General features: G+C 42.8%; 2 protein-coding genes across 2 annotated transcripts; one reads left to right on the top strand and one right to left on the bottom strand.

Moving 5' to 3' along the window:
* Positions 1-5: 5 nt before the first annotated feature.
* Positions 6-3482, top strand: LOC104535574 (neurofilament light polypeptide; the record flags this gene model as incomplete). The annotated part of the gene is made up of 4 exons (XM_010189398.1): positions 6-233; positions 757-881; positions 1781-2103; positions 2905-3482. Coding segments are annotated over 4 exons (858 nt in total), but the record flags the coding sequence as incomplete, so codon positions are not given.
* Positions 3483-8315: 4833 nt separating this feature from the next.
* Positions 8316-9450, bottom strand: LOC104544508 (neurofilament medium polypeptide-like; the record flags this gene model as incomplete). Its single annotated transcript, XM_010189399.1, has 1 exon — positions 8316-9450. A coding segment is annotated over one exon (531 nt), but the record flags the coding sequence as incomplete, so codon positions are not given.
* Positions 9451-9454: the final 4 nt, after the last annotated feature.

Consider the following 9454-nt stretch of genomic DNA (forward strand, 5'->3'; position numbering starts at 1 on the left):
GCAACATGCAGAACGCCGAGGAGTGGTTCCGCAGCCGCTTCACCGTCCTCAGCGAGAGCGCCGCCAAGAACACCGATGCCGTCCGCGCCGCCAAGGACGAGGTCTCCGAGAGCCGCCGCCTGCTGAAGGCCAAGACGCTGGAGATCGAGGCCACCCGCGGCATGAACGAGGCGCTGGAAAAGCAGCTGCAGGAGCTGGAAGAGAAGCAGAGCGCTGACATCTCCGCCCTGCAGGTGAGGGGGGCCGGGGTGTCCTGCAGACCCCTTTGCTGCTCACTTAGGCATGAATTCTGCAGCTATGCTATGTGTCTAAGCTAGAAGGTATCATCAAATTGTGATGCAAAATGCCCCAGAGCTGTAATGCATAATACATCCTTTATCTATACACTGTATCATTATAACAAAAGATACCCTGAAGCTAAAACTAAAAAAAAGTGCATAGAGGCTAAACCCAAAATGAAATGATACACAAATTTCATGCATGCTTTAATCCTTGGATAGCAGAAAATTGGACTCTGAGCATTAAGTAGGGATGAAGTAATAACATATATATATATAAGGGTGGGAAAGCCCTGCCAGGGAAGGTGGGATTTACTAAATGGTGCCTTTTTGGCTGAGGGTGGAGTTGGACCTGTTCGTTTTCTGTCTGCTACAGCAGAATTAAGTTAATAGGATTGGAGAAATTCCTCGCAAGGTATTGTTGCTAGACATGGGAGAACTAAGAATTTTACGCTGTGAATGTTATTACTTTCAACAGGATACAATCAACAAATTGGAGAACGAGCTGAGAACCACGAAGAGCGAAATGGCTCGGTACTTGAAGGAATATCAAGATCTGCTCAACGTGAAAATGGCCCTGGACATCGAAATTGCAGCGTATAGGTATGATGGGGGAAATGTTTTAGTAAGTCAGAACTTGGATCAGTTTCCCATTCATTTTATTTATCATTCCTCCAGCAGAAATTTTCATAGATAGACATCAGAGTTTAATCAGGTCTTCTCCATTGCCTTGCTGTTGGAAGAAGCAGTGCTTTTGAGGCAAAATATTTGCTTAAAGCAAAGTCTTCAGTGTAGCAGACTCCAGTGAGTGTAACAGTATGCATGTGTACACGTACAGAACTCTTAGCTCAGCAATAAATGATCTCAGTTCTCTGTTTTTACAGATAAAAATACCTGTTCTGTACTTACAGTGGAGAGATTTTGTATCAGTGGAACTTCTTAATACAGGTGGCTGTGTTCTCAAAATTGGAGATTCCTTACATGCTTTTAAGAATGGGCTTTGCTTCTAACTCACAGAAGCAACCTCTTGTGAAGCAAATTTTTTACAGCAGAATTGCTGCTAAATAGCTGTTCAGTGTTTTGTCCCAGATGCTGTTAGAAATGTCAAATGCCGAAGCAGAATTTCTATGAATGCCACAAGGGGGGATATTGAGAAAGTGGCCGTAAACCTTGTCTAACAGCCAAAGGTAGCATCAAATTGTTACAGCTGCATTGTTCTCTGCAGCCATACAGGCTCTGTTCACCTGCTATAGGAACCTGACCCTAGAGGTTTTTTCCTTATAATACTGTTAGGGGAAATAAATTCCCCAGTAACACATACCCCAAACTTTTAAATTATTCCAAGAAGACAGGGTAGCAGTGCCACATAATTATTTGTTAAGGGCTATATTTTGCAGTCCCTAGGGCTTGTGCTGCTCAAACCACAATAGTATCCTAGGCTGTAGCTTAATCTGCTGAATGCTTAGCATAAGTGAGTAATTTCTGTTTGCTTTTTCTGCTAGGAAACTGCTGGAAGGTGAGGAGACCCGACTCAGTTTCACCAGTGTTGGGAGCATCACCAGTGGCTACACCCAGACTGCCCCGACTTTTGGCAGGTCTGCTTTCAGCGGTCTGCAGTCCAGCTCCTACCTGATGACAACCCGTACCTTCCCCACGTACTACTCCAGTCACGTCCAGGAGGAGCAGATTGAAATAGAGGAAACCATTGAGGCTGCTAAAGCGGGAGAAGCCAAGGCAGCCCCTGCAGAAGAAGGTGAGGAGGAAGAGAAGGAGGAAGGCGAGGAAGAAGCGGGAGGTGAAGAGGCTGAAGAAGAGGAGGAAGAAGGTACTTAGTGACTTTCAAATCCATCTCTTTCATGCTTCACCCTGCTTATGTGAGGTAGAACCCAGAAATCCTCATGACTTAAGTCTCATTGATCAGGCCTCCCATTATCCACTTATGCTAGCAAAGGATCGTGGTATTAAACTCACAGCATCAAAGCAGGAAATGCTGAATGGGAAACAAGATAAATGTTCAGTATCAGGCAGATTAGAGGACTGGTTACACTCCTCTGGAAATCACTAGGTGTGTTCCCATTCAAGTTTCCAAAAACAAGAATAAGAATACTTTAACAGCATGTAATGCTATGTTCGTATGGCAGCAAACAGCACATTCTCTTACAGACACTCTTAAAAAAAGTAGGAACAAGAACACCCTGAGCTAAATACTAATTCCCAGAGAGTAGCCTGTGATAATGAGAACATGAGCTGATGTCTGTGGGTGTAAATGCTGGGTTTAGGGGATAGTGATTGCCTGAGGTGTAGGTAGTTCTTGTGTTCAACCGAAGGATGTATCGCTTCCTTGCTGCCCCATAATTTATTCACCAAACTCCCATTTTAAAGAAAATGCAGAAGGAGTGTTATCCAGAGTTGCTTTTCCCAGCTTCAGTTGCCATAGCTCTGAAGGATTTAACCTAAATGTACCTGAAATGCATTGGTTACTGTTGAACTGTTCTACATGTTTATTAGTCGAAAGATTAATTATAATGAAAGGTGTGTAGTTGAAGGATGCAGGTATCCTGGCTTCTGCTAAATTGGGATTAGAAACAGTGCATAGATGTGAACTATTTCTTTTTGCCTTTCAAAGGTGCTAAGGAAGAATCGGAAGAAGCCAAAGAGGGTGAGGAAGAGGAAGGAGAAGGGGAAGAAGAAACAGCAGCTGAAGAAGGAGAGGAGTCTCAGGAAACTGCTGAGGAAACTGGTGAGGAGGAAAAGGAAGAGAAAGAACCTGCAGGGAAGGAAGAGAGTGAAGTGAAGAAGAAGGCTTGATTTTTAGGCAGTCCAGCTTTCTCATCAGGTCAACAGAATAAATGATTGACTGAGCTAAAATTGCAGTTCACATATTTAATTCAGTGACCACTGAGGTTTAAAGTTAATGATTTATGATGTTTCTCTCTGTGCAGAGTATCAGTATGCTTGCAGAGCACCCACTGGCTTGCTCCCTGAATGCCGCATGGTCTACACGTATGAATTCAGGGGTTATGTCTTTCTTGGGTGGTTTGGAACCTTAAAAATTAAAAAGGGGGGAAAAAAATAAGTCATGGGAATGAAAGTTACCTTTAACCTGCATTTAAAATAATTATGGAAACCTTGGGTGGGTAAAATAATGGAGGCTTCAATAAGTATGTGCAATAAAGCTAGTCAATAAAGTTACAGAAATGCTTACACAGATTCCTTGTGTGTGTCGTGTGTCACTAATGCACTTAAAAGGTCGGTAAAGTGGTGTATCGCACTCGTCTTTCAAGCCTGTGTAATGGGATACTGGTTTGTGCTTCTAGATGTGCTTGGGGGACAAATGGGTGGGCAAAAATCTCATGATAGGGCTGTAAAATTCCATGTGGAAATACTACAATGATAAAAATACAGCGTTACTCAGGGTGCTGTGGGCTGAAGAGGCTCATCCTCTACTGAGCTGTCATTGGGGCGTGTTTAAAGGTTTTTGAGTATGAGCCAGATAAAGATCAGGCACAAAAAGCATCAAAACATGACAATTGTGAAAGCAATGCCAGCATCCTGTAGTCATTTATTTATTTTCAATTAGCTAAAGTTGATGCATATAATTAAACTTTGTGCTAAGGACTGGTGTAATGCTGCAAATTAAACCATTTTAAGTAAACTAAACCTACAGAAGCCTACATTAAAACAGGCATTGCATGGCTACACTGAAACTTCTCACAGTCGTGTTTAGCTAGATGGATTTTTGCATAGGATTTTGGGGTAACTTTCAATTTTGTACACTGATTTCTTAGTTGATTTGCATGGGCTCTTCTTGATGACTGCATTTCAGAGAGAAAGGAAATGCCTGTTTATAGAAATTTTAGGCGTGTTCCAAAAGCGTCTCCTTTCTCAGTGTTAAGAGAGTTATAAAGAAGATGATGGATGAGGTAAGCACTTAAATCAATTCTTTCCTTCCATGTTCCCAGGTTAAAACAGCAGGAGAAAGAAAAAGCAGCTTTGGTAAAACCATTCAGGAAGCAGAGCTTGTGTACATATGTAATAATTCATGTAACTCCTGTTCAGGGAGTTCCAGTATTATTTCCAAATGCTTCATTTCCCCACACATTGACTTTCTCGGGGTTTTTGATGCTTTTGAGAGCCAGAAGGCAAAAAAGTAACTCAATTTTCCCTTTCTTCAACAACATCTCTTTTTAAGTCTTTTATTTTTTTCCTTCCTGTTTCCCTTCTGCTTTTAATACAGATTTTTTTTTTTACATATGTTTATGCAGATTTATTCTTACAAAGCAGATTTTGTTTTCCATCTCCAGGAAAGCGGTGGTGAGCAGTGGGGGGTACCATGGGCAAGAGGCTCAGTGCTTTTAAAAGCTACTGATGGGCTTGCAGGAGCTGGGCTCCTTTTGGTACGTGATACCCTCGGGTCAAACACAGCAGAACATTGAGTTTAAGAGATGGCAGTTGGAAATTCAGCCACGTGCACCTCCAGGAGATGCTTGGCGCTTCAGCTGGGAGAGAGGTCCTACACCAGATCAAACTCCTCACAGCCATTAAAGCCAAACCCCTGTGAAATAGATTGGTGCATGTTAAACCCCCTGCCTCATCCTGCCTTTCTCCAAGCACTCTGAGCTCCTTTTAACTTTTCAAAACCTGATTTTCCTTTTCTTTTTCACGACTTTTTTTTGCAGATGAAGTCCTTTATTCAGTCCTTTGTAACCCTTTCACTCCTGGGAAGCAATACAGCTCTCCACATCTCTGCAACCAGGCTGCTCTCAAACCAGCACATTTAGAGCTACACCAGCAAACCCATTTCTCCTTGCAGCATCTCTCGGCCCGATCCCCGCTCCTTATGTTATTTTTAATGTATTGCAGCTAAAGGAGAACTTCCCCGACTGCAGGAAATGTGTGAGTCACAGCCATGGCACTGAGCTGCGGAGTGAGGAGCTGCAGTGACCATCCAGCCCAGTTTGCTACCCCCAGCCCTGCCTTGCTGCTGGGGTAAACTGGTAGGAGGGAGGATGGAAACGCACGTTTGGTGCTAAGATGCTCTCAGGGTTGTGGGGATCATGCTGGCAGCACTTGTTTTACCTTGGAGCATCGAGGAGCTCGCTTTGACGCAATGCAGTAAAAGCAGGCAGAGGGAGACACGATAGAAACTTTAACCCAAGTTGCAGCTGCAAGTAAAGCCCTGAGTCTGTCCCTAAATTTTCTTGGCTGGTTTGGGCACAGGGGGTCTGGATCAGGCTGAGATCTCATCACAGGGATGATAAATACGAGGAGGTCCTGGATGCTTTTCTTGAGATGCGCATACTGCCCTCCCACTCAGCACAGGGAAAACTTGAGTGGTATAACATCCAGATTATAGGAATTTACCTTCTGGTGACTAAATAATTGACACTTCATGATGTGCTGCCTCCCTGGATTAGTTAAGGGTAGAGGAGGAAGAAAGCCCACATGTGTGTGGGAAAAGCACAGACCCTGATGCCTGGAGAAAATTCTGGTGCCTGACTCAGCTCCCTGGCAAACACAACCTATTTGTGTTTTGTAACGCTCCCCAGGTTGTGCCCACCTGGAATTTAGCTCTGGGATGTTGAAAACCTCTGAATCACAGCTCCTCCACAGCCCGTTGTGGTAAAAGGATCCCATTTTAGAGCCCTCCAGCTCCTGAAGCCATGGGGGTCTTGGTGGTCCACCTTAAATAAGATGAATAAGCCTCCACAGTAACTTATTGTAATTGTTTCTCCCTTCATGGAGTCTTTCCTATTGATCAATGAACTTCTGTGTCTGAAAGTAATTAATCCCTTCACTGGTGATGCGGAGCCTGAAGAAGTAATTGGTGCAGAACAGGCAAATAACATAGAATTTATGCAGCTCTGCCCTGGAATTACGCGATCTTTTGAAAGTGTTTGATTGCAGATGTCAGTAGACAAAAACCTCTTGGCAACATTAAATATTAATCAGTTCTTACAGTTTTATAAATATTTAGAAATGCGTTAACCAGTTGCTTATTTCTCTTAGGACTCGATGGAAACATTTGCAGTGGGAAATACACTAAACTCACAGCTTTATTTTGAGTGTTAGAGCAGAGGAAACAAATGCAGCTCTGGGTAATAACTGCATTAACAACATGTTCCTGAGCCTCCCACCGACATCAGCAGTTAATTCACTCTACAAGGTGACCCCTCGTCGTCTTGGTGCTTAGGATGCCCGAATTTCTGTGCTGAGGGGTGGCAGCTTTGCAGTTTGTGACGTTTTGGCAGATTCTAGTAGCACATAAAGAGAATATTTTACGTTAAATGCTTGTCTCTGGTTTAGCTTTTTGGTTTTAGTGTCATTCTCCTGAAAATTTTGATTAAACCCAAGAGAAAAGTAACTTCAGTGCTCACAAACCATTGGGCATTTCTGTATTTTTAACATAACTTGGTGCAGACACTTACTTATAATAACTGAGTGTGCCTGGGCTACTTAGCTTCTTATCCATAAAGGTATAGGTATTTTCATGTCATATACACATTTAACTCTCACAAATAAGCTCACTACAGAGAAGCTGCCATTTAATTTCCTAACTCTGCTTTAATTAAACATCACTCAACCAGCAAGCTGTTGAGCACAGATTCCCATTATTGATAGCAGCAGGAGAAACGTTCATTACTTCGCTACAACAAAGACATGCAGATTTATTTGAAAGCATTATTGGCTATGGACTTCTTTACAGCTTCTCCAGTGAAGAGCAGGCAGAACCCTTTCAATTAAAACCGACTTGATCTTCAGTTATTGATAAAGGATTGGAAGGCACGTGCAAATCAAAGCAATTTTGATCAGACCCTCCATTAGTCAACAGATTTCAGGGCAATCCATGTGCTGAACCCATCTGCATTTCTTTGCTTGCTGTGGTTGGTCAGGGCAGGAGCTGTGTTCTTTGCTTTCCTTTTGAAATGCAATATTAACCCCATTTTAAGACATTAATTCCCCAGATTGGAGTTGGGGCTCTCTTTTTCCCTGTACTCCATTTGTCTCCATGTGTTTTCCATGTAGTGGGATTTTAGAGGGCCCTTTAATTGGGTTTCTTCTTTCTAAAGCCAGCCTGCAAGCAGAAGTAGACACAGGCCAGTGCTTGGAAGACCTTTCTGTTGGAAATGGAAAATGGCTTTAGTCTGGGTTTATCTCAGGTATATATAGGAATAATCTGAGCTCTCCCTATCCTCATTTCAGAGACTGGAAGAGTCTCATTTCTACAGCTGGTTTTGAATGAACAAATACATAAAAAAACCAAGTAATGACTATTTTTTTGATCCACAATAGCCAGGTAATCTCTAGGACAGTTTCCATTTTCTAGGAATTTATCTACTCTCAATTTTGGAATTCTGTGTTTAGAGGCAGATTGCACTCATTGAGCATTTATCAATTCTGGATACAATATTACTTGGATGTTCCCACATAATTAAGGCAGGAAGGGAAAAAAATAATCAGAAGCTACCTCATTTTGCTGCACACATCAAATGTGTTGAGATCACTTAATGGGTCTTTGCACACTTAAGTGTCAAATGAGCATCCTAGAAGATACCACGACCAGTGGTGGCTCACAGACAGGAAAACCAAGGAATGATCTGGAAATTACATTTATAAGGGTCTCCTTAAGTTAGGACTAGTGCATAGGGGGGAAATTATACTTGCAGCAGAGTTTAATAACACTTACACTCGCAGTGCAAGCAGGATTGCTCGGGTAAGTCACATCCCATGGTTTAGAGACCTTCCTGCTGTCGGCAAAAGCAACTCCAACCTCTCTGAGCACCTAAAGGCAGCAGAACTCAATAAATTTCTCTTTAGAAAGCACAGGATGCAGCTTTTAAGTATTTACTTAAACCAGCCCAGGTATTTGTGTTATATTACAGGAAATCCATCCATCATATCCCATTCAAGCCCATTTTCTAAATGACACTGAGGAAAAACTCACGCAACTTTTCACTGCACACGACTCCGCTCCTGTCAGGGCACCAAATTCTAGGGGAGGATTTGAATTGGAAAGAAAAGTCACCAGACAAGGCATGTTTTCAGTATTGACCTTTATTGAGCAAGAACTGCTGTGACTTTTACATCAAACAACAAAAGGTTGCGTACTGTGCATGTCAACTAGGTTCTCCCATGAGCAAAAGTCCACCCTAATTGCACCAGTGAGGTAAACATAATTATTTATAAGTAGCTTTTTTTTTTTAAGGCTAGGAGAGTTCTGGTTCTCATGAATATTCTAGTACTGTTTTCTGTTTGTTTTTTTTGGCTCAGTTGGTTCTTTGCATAATACATCTTAAAGTCGTTCCTCAGATATACCCCTCCAACAGCTCAGGAAATTCAGAAGCTTCCTTTGCACATTTCATCTCATGCACTATTATTTAGTATTAATTTTTTTGTTTTGTTTTGTTAGTTCCCCAAGCTCTGTGGAGGGAGTACATCTTGAGCCTGCATGCATTCCCCCCCCCTCCCCTATATTGCACAAAAAAGTAAAATACTGTGTGTCTGGAGCCTCCATGAGAGAACCCGTTCTGCTTTGAAGCCGTCACTCACATGCATTTTGCAGCTGTCATATGGCTTAACCTTTTGCACCGACCCAAGCTCTTGAATTTTTATTTTTTTATTAATTTAGCTATGATTTATTTTATTCGGTCTCTTTAATCTCTTTTACTACAGCATGTGAAGTAACTTTCTCCACTTTCTTGGTGGACACTAGTTTCTCCTCAAAGCTTTCTTCGTGTTCCTCTACCTTCTGAGTGACCGTCACCGACTTTGTGATATACGTGGTTGTACTGTCCCCACCTTCACCAGTGATTTTCTCTGCTTTTTTGGTTACTACAATTTTCTCACCCTTATCATCAGTTGGGCTCACATCTAGGCCATTGGTGACAACTCCCTTGTCTTCCTCCTCAACCTCCTTCTCTTTGGATCCCTCGTCCTTCTTCTCCTCCACCTCACCATTCACTGCAATGTCTTCTTTCCTGGCCTCCTTCTCTACCTCAGCACTAATTTTGGTTACCTTTGTGACTGTGATGGTCTCCTCCACCACCGCCTTTTCGTCTTTCACCGGGGAGGCCGGCTTCTCCGGAGAACGCGGCTTCTCTGGGGTCACCGGCTTCTCTGGAGTGCGAGGCTTTTCGGGGGTCGCTGGTTTTTCGGGAGAGCGAGCCTTGTCCGGC

Source organism: Mesitornis unicolor, unplaced genomic scaffold (genome assembly GCF_000695765.1).
Source record: "Mesitornis unicolor isolate BGI_N332 unplaced genomic scaffold, ASM69576v1 Scaffold46147, whole genome shotgun sequence".
NCBI classification, from domain to species: Eukaryota; Metazoa; Chordata; class Aves; order Mesitornithiformes; family Mesitornithidae; genus Mesitornis; species Mesitornis unicolor.